The 14,712-nt window shown below is 39.4% G+C and overlaps 1 protein-coding gene across 1 annotated transcript; it reads left to right on the top strand.

Annotated features, from left to right (window-relative positions):
- The first annotated feature begins 12,044 nt into the window (after positions 1 to 12,044).
- On the top strand, positions 12,045 to 14,505 carry LOC147423571 (uncharacterized). The gene is made up of 3 exons (XM_086501496.1): positions 12,045 to 12,673; positions 14,190 to 14,312; positions 14,409 to 14,505. The coding sequence occupies exons 1-3, from the start codon at positions 12,045 to 12,047 to the stop codon at positions 14,503 to 14,505; spliced, it is 849 nt and encodes a 282-aa protein (XP_086357622.1).
- The last annotated feature ends 207 nt before the right edge of the window (positions 14,506 to 14,712 follow it).

Genomic DNA, 14,712 nt, shown 5'->3' with positions numbered 1-14,712 from the left:
ATCTTCTGAAGACATTTCACCAGTACTTTTGGATCGACGGAGCCCACCATGAGTGAAGGCAGCAATACCCTATATTCCATTGAGGGCTTTCTTCACCCGCTTCATGCGGGCATCGCAATCTATGGAGACCTAAATCTAATCTAATATAACGTAAATCTAAATATAGCGTAAATAAATGTAAATCTAACTAAAAATAAACCTAAATCTTATCTAATTTAACTTAAATAAACCTAAATCTAATTTAATGTAAGTCTACATCTAACCTAATCTTTAACGTCTTTTAGGATAGTTTCCTACGACGTTATAACTCTCTTCTTCTTGTGTGTGTGCGCGTGTGTGGATGTGTGTGCCAATAAAAATAGATAAATGGTATAACCTTTCTATCACCCATGCCAAGTATGATAGATTGGTTATGCCATTTCCCTCTTGAATAATAGGTCTTGAGTTCAACTCCTCGTCGGCTAGATCTTTAGGTCTTTTAATTTTAATTAGTTTCCTATGACGTTAAATTAGTTTCTCTCTCTTTCTCTCTCAATGTGTGTGCGTTTTTTTGTTTATGCATGTTTTCTCTCTCTTTTCCTCTCTCAATGTGTGCGTTTTTTGTTTATGCATGTTCTCTCTCTCTTTTCCTCTCTCAATGTGTGCGTTTTTTGTTTATGCATGCTCTCTCTCTCGTTTCCTCTCTCAATGTGTGTGTGCATTCTTTGTTTATGTATGTGTGTGTGCGTTTTTGTTTATGTTTGTACTCTTTATCTCTCTCTCTCTCTCTCTCTCTCTCTCCTCTCTCTCTCTCTCTCTCTCTCTCTCTCTCTCTCTCTCTCTCTCAAAAACACTATGTGTGTGTGTGTGTGTGTGTGTGTGAGGGAGAGAGAAAGAGGGGAAGGGAACATGAGAGTGAGGAGAGGGAAGGAGCATACCTGGCTCTCCTTCCTCTCCTCGTGTGTGTGTGTGTGTGTGTGTCCGTGTGTGTGTGTGGAGAAGAAAGAGAGAGAGAGAGAGAGAGGGAGAGCGTTACCTGCTCCTTGCTTGAGGGCGCCGAAAAACTCAGATCTGAGATCTGAGTCTTTGGGCGCTCTCTGTTATTTTTTTTAGCCCAGCCGGCGTCGCTATGAGCGTCGCAAATTTACTTGTAAATTTGCAACGCTCATAGCGACGCCGGGAAAAAAAAAATTGAGCGTCGCTAATATGAATAGCCTCTTGTAGTGTTTGGTAATATTCACTGTCATAACATTTCCATATGTGACATGCAGAGGGAATGTGGTGTCCTCGAAACTGAGTGTGAAGAGGCTCAAATCCAGAGTGAATTTGTCAGAATGATAATTGCAAAAATCAACGAAGGAAGAAGATTCATATTATTTCCAAGGCTCCATATCAAGGATGAAGACAACACAATCTATGCTTTAGGATCTTTTTTTGCTTGTGGGGAGTGCTTGGGCTCCGTCCATGTGGTTGGTTCTTTCATGCTGGCTATAGGCACCAATACCACTCTCTCTATTTCGTTGCCACTCTAATGAAAAATACATTTGTGCGAAAGTTGGATGCAACGAGCGCATCTTCGGAGTGGCCAAGACCTAGGCTCACAACAAGGGACATGTTCAAAAGAGTAAGCAACCGTCTTGCTTCTTGTTTTGAACACAATTTTGGTTTTTCTTATCGTAAAATGTTTGTTTGTTGTTGAACTATGTAGAATACGAGGTCAAAGAGGAGCATAAGGACAACCATGTTGCTGACAAGCACTCCAAGGTTGGACATATGTTTGATGAGAAAATGGCAGATGGTGGTAAGTTCTATGATGTGGAGATGCACGAGGTCGCTACACGCACATTTCAAGGCATGTCTAATGAAGTGCAATCAGACAAGCTAGATGAAGACAAGGACACCACCACAGGGGCCCATGAGAGAGTAAATGACCGCAAGGAAGAGCCAGACCATGAGGTGCTACCAGACCATCAGGATGTAGACAAGGACCAATAGGATATAGACAAGGACGATCATGTTGGAGACAAGGACCAGCAGGATGGGGGCAAGGACCAAACGGGGGAAGTAGATGATGACAAGTCGCTACCAGAGAAGAAGGATGGAGACAAGGATCCCATTATAGAGGACTCAAAGGTGGACACGGGTGGGAATAAAGTGTTAAAGGAAGAGGACCCAAAGGTGGATGATACTGGTGTGAGAAAGGAGCTGCTTGAGGAACGCTTACCTCTTGATGATGCATTGCACAAGGCGGAGTTTCTGAGAGACAAGGACTCCCCTATAGGGGTTGATGTTGATGAGCATATAACAAGTGATGATGACTCTCCTCTAGCATATATATTTTGTATAAAAAAAAAGCTGTCTCGAGTGCGTGTGCCTAAGACCCATGCGTGCAAGATGTTACGCATGTGTTGTGCCACATTGTATTATCGACCTTATTCCAACCATTTGTTTTGAGCCAAATATGCCTATTATTGTCTAGTGTTTAATGAGCAGTTATATGTTTTCTGTCTCTTTTGCCTATTCTTGTTTGTTAGGGTTCAAAGCTTGGTGGTTAGATGAGCCTACTGTTATAGAGCGTAATGCTCCAAAGGATCTTCCTGCATCAAAGGGCAGACTGATTATTCTTGATGTCAATGGGGTGGTCTTGAAAAGTTGGTCTACGTTACCAAAATATGAATGGGAATTCAAGCAAGCATTACAAGAATTACGTGTCAATAAATTATGTTTTTGTAAGCTGAGGCCAGGTGCCCAAGTTTTCTTGGAAGTACTGGCAGCTCTGGCAATTGTTATGATTTGGAGTTGTTGCATGAAGCCTAAGCTGATGCGAATCTTGAATACTTGCTTCCCAAAAGTTATGAAGAACCCAAAATTCATAAAAGGTAGTGTAACTTGGAGTAAGTGAGTAATAATCTAATGTGCAGCCTTGTTTTGATTAAGTCTTATACGATTTCTTTTGTATGAGCAAACATATTTTCTCAAGAGGATTGTGAGATTTGGCGGGATAGTCTTAAATATGTTTCATACATTGACAAAAAATTCTGGTAGAAGCCTATTTTCCTCAAGAAGTCGGAAACAGTTTGGGAATAACACCCACAATTCAACGCTGGCAACACGATCCTTCTTGAAGACACCTGCTACAAGTCTTTGAAGAATGATTACGACAATTGCTTGTGAATCCGTTCTTTTGAGCCAGGAGTGGATCCCGAGGGTTCCTCGTACCTCGCTGATATAGTAGAGCCTTGGTTAGTTGAGTGGATTAGAGATCCCTTCCCACTTGCCTATTGTAGAAAACACCCATTGTTTGATGTTGAAGATGATTTGTCCCCACTGGTTGCTGATTATTTTGTAGAGATGGAAGGCTATTCCTATTGATTTGACCCCCCAAATATATGATGTATCCCAATTGGCTAGTAATGTTCAGTATCCAACTTATATTATTACTAATATTTATGGTAATTTTGTTATTTCCAACTACTTGCAATGTGTATTTTTTAACTTGTTTACTTCAATTTGGTTTTCTTGGGTACTATTTTGGTACTATACATGTTAGGCACTGCAACATTTGGTTCTGTAACTATTTGGTACTATACAGTAGCAATATACAGTACCAATTTGGTACTTCAAAATACCAATTTGGTACTTAATAGTACCAAATTTGGTACTTTGTAGTTTCAATTTTGGTATTGTGGACATTAGCCATCAAGAGAGGATGCACTAAAATATCATGCAGTTGGGTTATAGTTGGTGCAGTACTAGTTTTGGTACTAGGTACTATTTATCTTTGGTATTGCAACATTTGGTGGGATTATACAATACCAATTTTGGTACTATATAGTGTCATGTTTGAAACTATATATTAGGCAATGAAAAGAACATGGTTGGTTTTTTGGTAATTATTCTAAGTTATTGGGATAGGGTGATTAACCCAAGTTATTCTTCGATACCTGCTATATGAACACAAGAATAGATAGAGAGGAAACTCAAGAGAGAAACAAAAAGACATTAGGCTATCAAAAGAAGTACATGGTTGAATTTTTGGTAATTAACCCAAGTATTATCAGAGATCCTAAAAGTGATCTATTTGTACTTTCTACCTCTGTGTTTGGTATTGTTTGTTACATGATTAGTGCATCTTGATCACTCTCATCATCATACGGCATGTTATTGTATATGTTTTCATAAATTTCGGTAGATAACCTGAATCTATTTTTCCATCCAGGGATAGGCTCCATGGGAAACCGTATTGCTCTTACAAGGTGTGAGTAGATCATAACTAGAGGTGTTTGATTTAGAAGGCTGTATGTATCAAAAATGCCTTCAACTGGCCATAGTACAAGCCTTCAACTACTTTCCCCCCTATAACAATTTTGTTGTGCCATGCATCCTTTCGTGCCTTCACTGTCTCGTACCTCTTTTTGGTGCATTTAATCAAATAGAAATCATGTCCTTTCTCTGCTACCTTGGCTGCAAATTTGTCACCAATTGACAACAATTGACACAAACACTCAGGGTTCCCTTCATACATGGGGAAGTTAGAGACATTATGCATTGGCAAATTGAAATCAGAACTATTATTTTATTTGGCATCATCGTCTTCATCGCTGCAAGGATCGTCTGATTCCAATAATGGTTGGACTATCAAATATTTCCATTCTTCTACATGTTGTCTGTTCTTTTCTCTTGTTTTTTCAGTTCCCACACTTAGCTTTATTAGTTGGGCACCCTTGGCCTTTTAGATGACCTCAAACGGACCCCGAACAAGCCAAAAACATCTTCTCCATTGCCCACGGATACATGAATCACAAAAACATGAGAGTGTACGATGTCGTAGAGCGCATGGACTATCCTGTGAATATCCATCAATGCAATGAAATGATCATGAGCCTGTAATACACTGACAATCCCATTGGACATTGTGTCGCACATCATCCTTGAAACTAGCCAAAAAACTCTTTGTGTACTTGATTTATGCTGAAATGTTTCATTTAGATAGTTGACTACATCGGCTGCAGACTTTATAGGCCAGCCATCTGGTTTCAACTCCTCATGAGTGAGGGTTCTCTTTATGATTACCTCTGCTCCATCGTGCTCGCCTTTTCCATGTCCTGATGCTGAAAAGTTATGCATCATCTGCAGACCTGTCAACCAATAATACCTAGCCACAAAGTAGAAAGGTCTTCATGCTTTAAACTAAGACACTGCACCATCTGACAACACCCAATGACGTCGTAAAGAATGGCCTTTCTGTTTCAACCACTTTTCATGAAGAAGAAAACAATGTTGTACAAACAAAGTGTCATGTATTATATCATCAGATATGTAAAAATGGAGTGTTTTTTCAACACCACCTCCTGAGTTTCTCACATAAGTAATGTGAATAAGTATTGTAACCTGATTAGACCACTAGTGCATGGACTGTATCTCATTCTCTATTTTAAATCGATAATTCTTGGCAAATTCGATGATCGAAACAACAACATCTGATGGAAACTTGAGTAAGCACTCTTTAAATTGTTGTGCTGCCACCAAAAAATGTAGTTATGCTTGATGAAGCTCTTAAGATGAGATGAGAATGGGTCAATAAAAGTAGAGCATCTTATTTTTTGCACTACCAAGTCCTTTCTTTTCTTCTCAGACCCACCTGCATCAACTTGCCCATTTGAAACATCTGTGAAGATCTTCACAGTGACCTCCCCACTATCCACTGAAATTTCATCAGGACACAATGTCAACCTGTTTATTCCAAATCTAGAGCAAATCCAAACGAGCATTTTTTTGCATAGTATTCGGAATCATGAGCCTTTGGACATAAAAGTGATTCCCACATATCACTGATTCTATGAGACACTAATTGGTTTGCAGTACACTTACCTGAATCATCACTACAACAAACGGAACATGTGTAGGCATGATCCTTTCCATGATGCCCAAACTTGTTTTGTCGCATCTGATTAAATGCCTCTTTAAAATATATCATTTGGACATGATATACACAGAAATGCGTATATCGCTTCTTCATTTTTTGGACAAAGTAAGGCTTTAAAGCCTCAAAACATCTAAGAGAAATTTCCACTTCTGGATTGGCCCTGTTGAATCTTTGGTACAACTCAACCTGTGACATTAAAACAAAACAAATTATGAGAGTAAAATATTAGCCATTTTGTACAGTACCATTTGGTTTTGTACATAAGCAAATGTGGGGTTGTAAAATATTAGCCATTTTGTACAGTACCATTTGGTACAGAATAGTACCTGTATAGTACCAATTTTTGGTACTGTATAGTACCAATTTTTGTATATTTGGTAGAGTACATTAGCAATTGGATTTTGTGCAGTACCAGATTTGGTATAGTAAGACATTAGCTATTTAGTACTTTACCATTTGGTGCAGTAGAGTACCAATTTGGTATTGTTCAATACCAAGTTTGAAACTAGTTTGGAAATTTCTTAAAGAGTACCTTAAATGGTGGTACCAGGTGGATGCCATAAATTACCAATTTGGTGGTATATAGTACCAATTTTGGTACTGTAAGACTTTATCAATGAAATATATTTTTGTTTTGTACTAGGAAATGTACTATATAGTACCTTGAGTAATGCTATAGGGGATGGGATATATTATGTTGTACATAACATGGAATTATATGGTACTCTTTAGTACATTTTAGGGTGCTCCATATAACATGCCACTATATGGTAGATAAATGTACTTTGGCCTACATCACAAGGTTCTATAGAGTACTCAAATCAGATTGAATGTACTATGGTGTACCTTATATGGTAGTATAGGGTAGATGAAGGACCTATGAACATTATTATAGGGTACTCCAATCACATGAAAAGTGCTATTGAGTACCTAATGTGGAAGCATACGGCATTTTAAGGTATAACAATGGAGTACCTTCATATTAATAAAGATACTATTATACCTTAGGTTGCTACATGTACCAAATGATATACCTTCAGCAAGTTACTAGAGGTATTGTATGAGGTAAAACAAATGGAATACCTTCAAGTACTATAAGTAGAGTACATTACACCTGAGAAAATAGAGAGGCACAAAAGACATTAGCAACGGTTTAAATTTACCTGAGAGTCATCGAGAAGATGCATTGGATGTTTGATAACACTTTTTCTTCCAATCCACTTCCGACATATATCCTTTTTGTTGGGTGAAACTAGAGTCTCTGAGCTCCAAACGACATAAACTAGATCTCTTACTTCACCTGTGACAATGTTACCTTGAGGCAATTATCTTTGACATGCACTCAATGGCAAAACTTCCTCATCATCTTTAATCTCAAGACGATAATTGGCTGCAGCAATGTTTCTCCGATGAACACTCAAAATACCTGCTATCCTTGTATGGTTCATTTGTGTTGTGCCATCGATATTATTCATTACCATCATCAAAGAAGAGCTCATCTATTGAGCGGGGCACCTTCAGCTGGCTGAGGGTGTTACGGATGCTAGATAGAAGAGTGCTTTCAAAATTAGCTATTGATGTTTGCAGATCCTTAAAAGTAGGATGAAGCAAGTGTTGATGGAATAACTCTGTCTGGATACTTCTTGTAAGCCCTAGTGTCTGTGTGCACCAAAACTTTGCCTTAGCTGAACAAATCTACTTTCTTGATTTGGCTTCATCCATTAAAGATGGATCTTGCAACCTGCTGATTTATTTTTCTTTCCTTCTCTATTCTCATTTCTTAGCAGCCCAATACTCATGCATAGAAGCGGTGTCCATGCTGTGAACACTTGCATTCAGCTCCATAGTCCAATCCCTGTTTAGGCAGCCTTGCACAATTGTCCAATCCCTATTTGGACAACCTTTCTCATTCACCATGCCAGGAGAAGTAGTTGTGAATTCCATGCCTTGGGTACTTCACATCTGGTAGTTTTATTGTTTGGAACTTTTCATACTGATTATTTGGTACTATTTACTATTTGGTATTTAACATTTGGTACTATTTATTGTGCTTTGGTAGGAGCATGATATACTTAACAAGTACTTTAAGTTATTTTCTGCTAGTTTTGCTACTTACCATATTGGTTAGTGTTTTCTATTTGGTACTACTTAGTGCTTATTAGATTATTGTCCTTTGGTACAAGTTGGTCCTTTAGGTACTCTGAACATTGGTACAGTTTACATTTGGTATTGTCTGCTATTTAGTACTAGTAACTGTCATGACATTTACATTTGCTGTTGTTTACTTTTCTCTAGGACACTACTTTGGTAATATTCATTGTCATGACATTTCCATATGTGACATGCAGAGGAAATGTGGTGTCCTCGAAACTGAGTGTGAAGAGGCTCAGATCCAGAGTGAATTTGTCAGAATGATAATTGCAAAATTCAACTAAGGAAGAACATTCATATTATTTCCAAGGCCCCAGATCAAGGATGAAGACAATACAATCTATGCTTTAGGATCTTCTGTTGCTTGTGGGGAGTGCTTGGACTCCATCCATGTGGTTGGTTCTTTCATGCTCGCTGTAGGCACCTGGCTGTAGGCACCAATACCACCCTCTCTATTTCGTTGCCACTCTAATGAAAAAAGACATTTGTGCGAAAGGTGGATGCAAGGAGCGCATCTCCGAAGTGGCCAAGACCTGGGCTCACAACAAGGGACATGTTCAAAAGAGTAAGCAACCGTCTTCGTTCTTGTTTTGAACACAATTTTGGTTTTTCTTATCGTAAAATGTTTGTTTGTTGGTGAACTATGTAGAATACGAGGTCAAAGAGGAGTATACGGACAACCATGTTGCAGACAAGCACTCCAAGGTTGGACATATATTTGATAAGGAAATGGCAGATGGTGGTAAGTTCTATGATGTGGATATGCACGAGGTTGCTACACGCACATTTTAAGGCATGTCAAATGAAGTACAATCAGACAAGTTAGATGAAGACAAGGACACCACCACAGGGGCCCATGAGGGAGTAAATGACCGCAAGGAAGAGCCGGACCATGACGTGCTACCAGATCAAAGGTGGTGTGCTTGGTGGTGCCTTGGTCGATGTATAGCAGCCAAACAAGGCTTTTTGGTTGGTTGTGGGGGGGGGGGTGGGGGGGGGGGGGGGGGGGGGGCGGGGGGGGGGGGGGGGGGGGGCGCATGGTAAGGGAGGACAAGGAGAGGTATAGTATGTGATTGAAGGATTCCTTCAAATCTTTCAATTCATGGATTTTATTTTAGACGAGTGACTAGGATGATTAGGATTGCTATCTAGAAAAAATATAGAGTTTGTAGTTACCATGTCAAAGTAACTATTTAAAGCCTTGAGTAATGTAGCCAAAAGAAATCTTAGATTAAGAAGTATACTTTAGCTATTTCGAACTAGAAAAATTGAAGCTTTCTACTAGTTTCAGCCGTTTGCCACATAATACACACTTTTTTCCTAGTTGGGCAATCAATGGTTGGGGCAAAGAGTACTTTGCCTAAGGAGGCTGCTAAATCTCCCATATAGGGCCATAAGAAGGCAAGCAACTCCACAAAATCTATGAAGATGATACATTTAAACAACATCTCCCCTTTGCAACTGAAAAAAACTTAGCATTTTTTTTCGAGTATCAATCTCACCATTAACCTTACTCTTGCACAACATTTTTGAACCTAAACTGTGTGAAAAAACGGGTCCTGTTTTTTGTTTTTTTTCAATTTTTGGCAACTATACCACTCTAAACTTCATGTTTGTGAGGTTTAGATGGCTAGAGGTTAGGCCTTCATAGTTCTCAACATGTTTTGATGCTTGTAGCTGGGAGAGCTAAGTGTTAAAATTGAAAGTTATGACCAATTTACAAGAATTGCATAATCCTGTTTTTTTTGCCAAAATTAGCACTTTTATGATTTTTTTGGTGGCTTTCTTGATATCCAAATTAAATTTTTATTGTGTAAGTGTAATGTATAACATAAAGCTAATCTTCCTTGAGTTTTGGGGGACCTAATATGCTATATATCATAGTATATGATGATGGTTGAGTTTTTTGATTACTGAAGAATACGATACATTTTAGAGTAGCAAGTATAACTTTCTCAATATTGCTAGTTTCTTAGGCCAATTGTGTGTATTTTGTAGGTAGTAACCATATCTAATCATAGACTACGAACTTGGCTAGATATTGAGTAGTTTCTATGGGTTTCTAGAGGTCATAATGATAAACCTAGTTTTTTCATGTTTGCTGTATTTAGCACTTTATCATTGCCCCCAAAGTTCCAATTGTAAGAGATCCATTATCCTTTTGACATGCTCCATGGATCCTTTTGAATCCAAAGGCCCAAAGGGAACTAAGAAAACATGTATATAGTATCTGTATTGAGCGTGACTATAGAAACTTTGATGATAGGTCCGCAGAATGGCAAAAATGCAACTTTTTTGTACCTTTTGTTTTGCCCAAAAAACAATTAGTGAGGTAAAAGCAACCATATGTTTTGGTCACCAACCCACTGAAGTTAATGGGGCATTTTATCTCATGTCCTACAAAAATCCCCACTCCTATTTATATGCAATCAACTGTAAGAAATTGTTGTTTTGGGCAAAATGCCCTGGTCCATCAACTTTGGAGGCCTGTAGTGACCAAGGGATGAGAAAAATTACAAGTTTCTCATTTTTTCCATATGTAGTAGTTATTGAACTATAATCTCATGAAAGGATTTTTCAAAATGAGTGGATCTACTATGGTTTTGGAATTTTTTCCCAAAACCCTAAAAGGACACTTTTATGTCCTGTTAGGTTACCATTCTAGTGTTAAGAATCATGGTGCATGTTTATTGAAACTGGGAGGTATAGTAGTAGTGGTGAGGAGCATCACAATGTTCTTGATCCATTCTGGAACCCATTCAATGGAAAAGAGTAAAGAACGGGGAAGGTCATCATTCACCCGGATGTGATCCTGCCCTGAGGTTAATTTAGAAAAGTGGTCTACGTGTTGGTGCTTTCCTCTTCTTGACCGCCACCTCAAGATTGAATTCTAGAAAAATTATAAACCAACACACTATCCTACCCATGTTGCATTGTTTGTGCTTGATGGTTGATGAGCAAGAAAAACTAGTTTGCAAGAAAATGGCGTTAAAACTTCTCTACCTACATTGATAGCCCCTCGCGCTCCATGGTCGTGTGATTTTTCTCAGCGAGGTTCAATTTTTGGCTAGCATATGCAATAGAAAGAAACTAGATTTTCGTCAACAAGCTGGGCCAAGATGTAGCCAGTGGCATAGTCACTGACATCAATATGTGTATGAAAGATGTTACCCCACTCCATTGAGGTGCTTTCAGAATAGGAGTGTCACCAATGCAGATTTGAGCTTCTCAAAAGCCACGTTGCAACTAGCAATTGATATAAGGGCGATCTATCTTAGGACACATGTAGAAAAGTCCTCGGGAGTACTTATGATGGCGAATGAAAACTTGTACAACTCATGGGCTTGCCAACTTGAGAAGATTTATGATAACCAACATTTTATCTCAATAAGTGATGATACCATAGTTGGACACTAAATGGCCAAGAATGCTGCCATGCCTAACCATCAACGTTCGGAAAAAATGTGTCTCAGCTTAATATAATGCCGTTTTCAATTTCAAAAATGCCGGTTGAGGGCAAGGGGGAAAGGAGAAATACCGCCCCAAAATAGAGAAAAATAGTGTAAAAACCTGAAAAAACAACCTAACTTTCTAAAATTTCCTCTTGACAAAATGAAAGAAAGGAATTTTGTATGTTTGGAAAAATGATTTTTCCCGAACACTGCTAACCATAGAGTTTTAGTGTGGCATTGTCTAATTTGGCTCTAACTTTAACGACACGCTTTACTTTTAAAAAAAGCATAAGAATGTCTAGCGGAGGAGTTTGCGCGTTAATGTTTCTAGAAGGCATTTTCCAGTATCATAAAAAGCAAAGTTTACGCGGAAAGCAATTAGCAATAGCTGTGCTAAAAGGAGGGTTTAGGGTTATAAAAGGAGGCCGTGCAGTCATTTCCATTTTGTGGCATAAAACTCGAGCACTTGCAGGTCGGTGCTTCCTACTCAGATTGTCGTCGTCAAGGTTGTTGTGTGCCTCCAATATCCCTCCACCATGGCCAACCTTAGGCAGACGCTTGCAGGTATACGCAAAAGGTCTGCAGATCAAGAGGATCTCTTGCAACGTCATGATCAGCAACCGAGTATATCATCATCACCAGCAGCGCCTTATTATAATGAGAAGCAACAGCTGACTAGGCGACAGCCCAAGCTCAGGAGCCGCATCCTCAAAGACAATGCCTTCCTCGCGAAAGATGAAGGCTCTGCGCCTGTGCAACAAGACGTCAATGATGCGTCAGCTAGGGATCTGCATATTAATGAAGGCGCCCCGAGCTGTATATTAAGTAAGGATTATGGTATCCTGACGGACATGGAGGTGGCGTCCATCTTCTTGAGCTTTATAAGCGAGGTCAATAATATTGCGAATTCCAAGCTGCAAAAGTTGTACAAGCAACGATGTTGTGTTGGCTCTGATGATCATCAACAGCATCACGCCATGGCCAACGTCAACAAGCTGCCCAGTACAGCAATTGGATCCAAGCAGATCAAGCGACACATGAAGATCGGCTCATCAGCAACGTCTGAGCAAGGCCAGCATAAAGATGTTCGCCGGATCATTGAACGGGTCGCATTGACGCCGGAAGGTCCAATTAGAATCAGGCTCGTTAATTGCTGCAGCCTAGCGTACTGGAATGAAATAAAATAGCTATAAATTGTATTTCATAATGGAGCTAGGGTTTTGGTTCTTAAGGAGGCCTTCACGTGCTGCTGACAAATTAATCATGTATAACAAGCTTACTTTGACTTGTATTAAATTAATGGCATTACTTTGACTTGGATCAAATTAATGGCATTACTTGCCGTGGATCAAATTAATGGCATTACTTACCTTGTCGACGTAGTTTCTATCCCTGATTGAAATTCCAATATTTAATTTCTCCAATTGCAGTTTTTTCACTTAATGGACACCCAGCTTTAGATGAGATTATGGTAATAGAATTTGGCTCGCGTTTCCTCAGGCTTCTCTTAATTAAGATGATCCTGTTTATATAATTTTCTTTATTAACATCCATTAATTAAGTGGTCCCACCGAAACGTTCTCTTGAATATTGATTTTACGTGGAAAATTTCCATATCGTTGTCCCACGTAGCATACGTCTTTTTCATCAAGGGAAAACGTACTGTAGATTATCATGCCTCCATGAAACATGCATCCCACATGGGTCCTTCGCTTTCCATGAGGCAAAGCAGGTTTTGAGGTTTCAGAGCGACGAAACACGTTTTTAATGCTTAGATTAATGTAATGGCTAGATATCGACCATGCAAAAAACTCTACTTCGCATACAACAATTGTGTTTGGACATGCCAAGATTGAAGCTCTCGGACCTAGAACATAAGAGTTTGGCAAGGTGATCGTTGGCGTGCTTCATCCACAAAGAGTGCACAATGCCAAATAACAATCAAATTGCAGTATACTTCATACAAAAAGTTTGTGTACAAGATATATTTATAAGACGAAGGGTAGACTAGGTAAGCAAACCACACAATGGAAGTGTGGATTTGGAAGGGCCAAGGCGGGGTCCCAACAATGAAAAAAAGAGGCAACCCCCGTCCCCTCCCATAAAGAAAAAAAAAATAGGCCTATTGGGCTACTACCATAGGAGCATGATCAAATGATAAAGATGGTCCCCCAAGGGGCCATGTGTTGAAGTTTCACTTTTTCTCCCCAGATTCTTTCCAGCACGCTAGAGCTCAGTGCTTCTTGATGCTTCAATATGGCACGGATCTCTAAACCTACCTTTCTCATTAGCATAATCAACACGTTGTTGGAAAGCTTCTCTATCCTTGTCACCTGAGAGCAATTGTTTGCATACCATTTTCAAAGTCTCCCATGACCTCTCTGTTAGAGCCTTGACTATGTAGTTGAAATTTTGGAACCAAAATAAATGCCGCTCCATGCAAACGTGTATGCATTTGGCCCAACATCTTTGTGCATCCCTGTTACTTGTGCCTTTTCTCTAGTAAATTGGTTAAACTATTTTGTTTGTCTACTAGCTTATGACATCAACCAACATCTTTTCGTAGCCCCTACTGTTTGAACGCATTTACCTGGAAAGTAATTAGCGGTAGCAGGTAGGGTTTAGGGTTATAAAAGGATGCCGTGCGACCATTTTCATTTTGTGGCATAAAACTTGAGCAGTTTGTTGCAATATTGCCCATCGGTGCCTTCTACTCACATTGTCATCGTCAAGGTTGTTGTGCGCCTCCAATATCCCTTCACCATGGCCAACCTTAGGCAGACACTTGCAGGTATACTCAAAAGGTCTGCAGATCAAGAGGATCTCTTGCAACGTCATGAGCAACCGAGTATATCATCATCACCAACAGCTTATTATAATGAGAAGCAATGATTGACTAGGGGACAGCCCAAGATCAGGAGCCGCATCCTCAAAGACAATGCCTTCCTCGTGAAAGATGAAGGCTCTGTGCCTGTGCAGCAAGTTGATGTTGCGTAGCTAGGATTTGCATAATAATGAAGGTGCCCCGGGCTCTATATAGATTTTTTTGTGTCAATAGGCCTTAGGAGCTCCACATAAGGCTTGTTAATACCACATACCTTCTCTATATTATGCCAAAAAAATCAACCATTGGATAAGATGCATAAAAGTTTGGTAGCACCTTGATAACTTGGATACTTTTAGATCTCTTTCTAGGGCTGTATG

Source organism: Adiantum capillus-veneris, chromosome 26 (genome assembly GCF_014529385.1).
Source record: "Adiantum capillus-veneris isolate H3 chromosome 26, ASM1452938v2, whole genome shotgun sequence".
Lineage (NCBI taxonomy): Eukaryota > Viridiplantae > Streptophyta > Polypodiopsida > Polypodiales > Pteridaceae > Adiantum > Adiantum capillus-veneris.
This window is presented reverse-complemented; position numbering and strand designations above follow the sequence as displayed.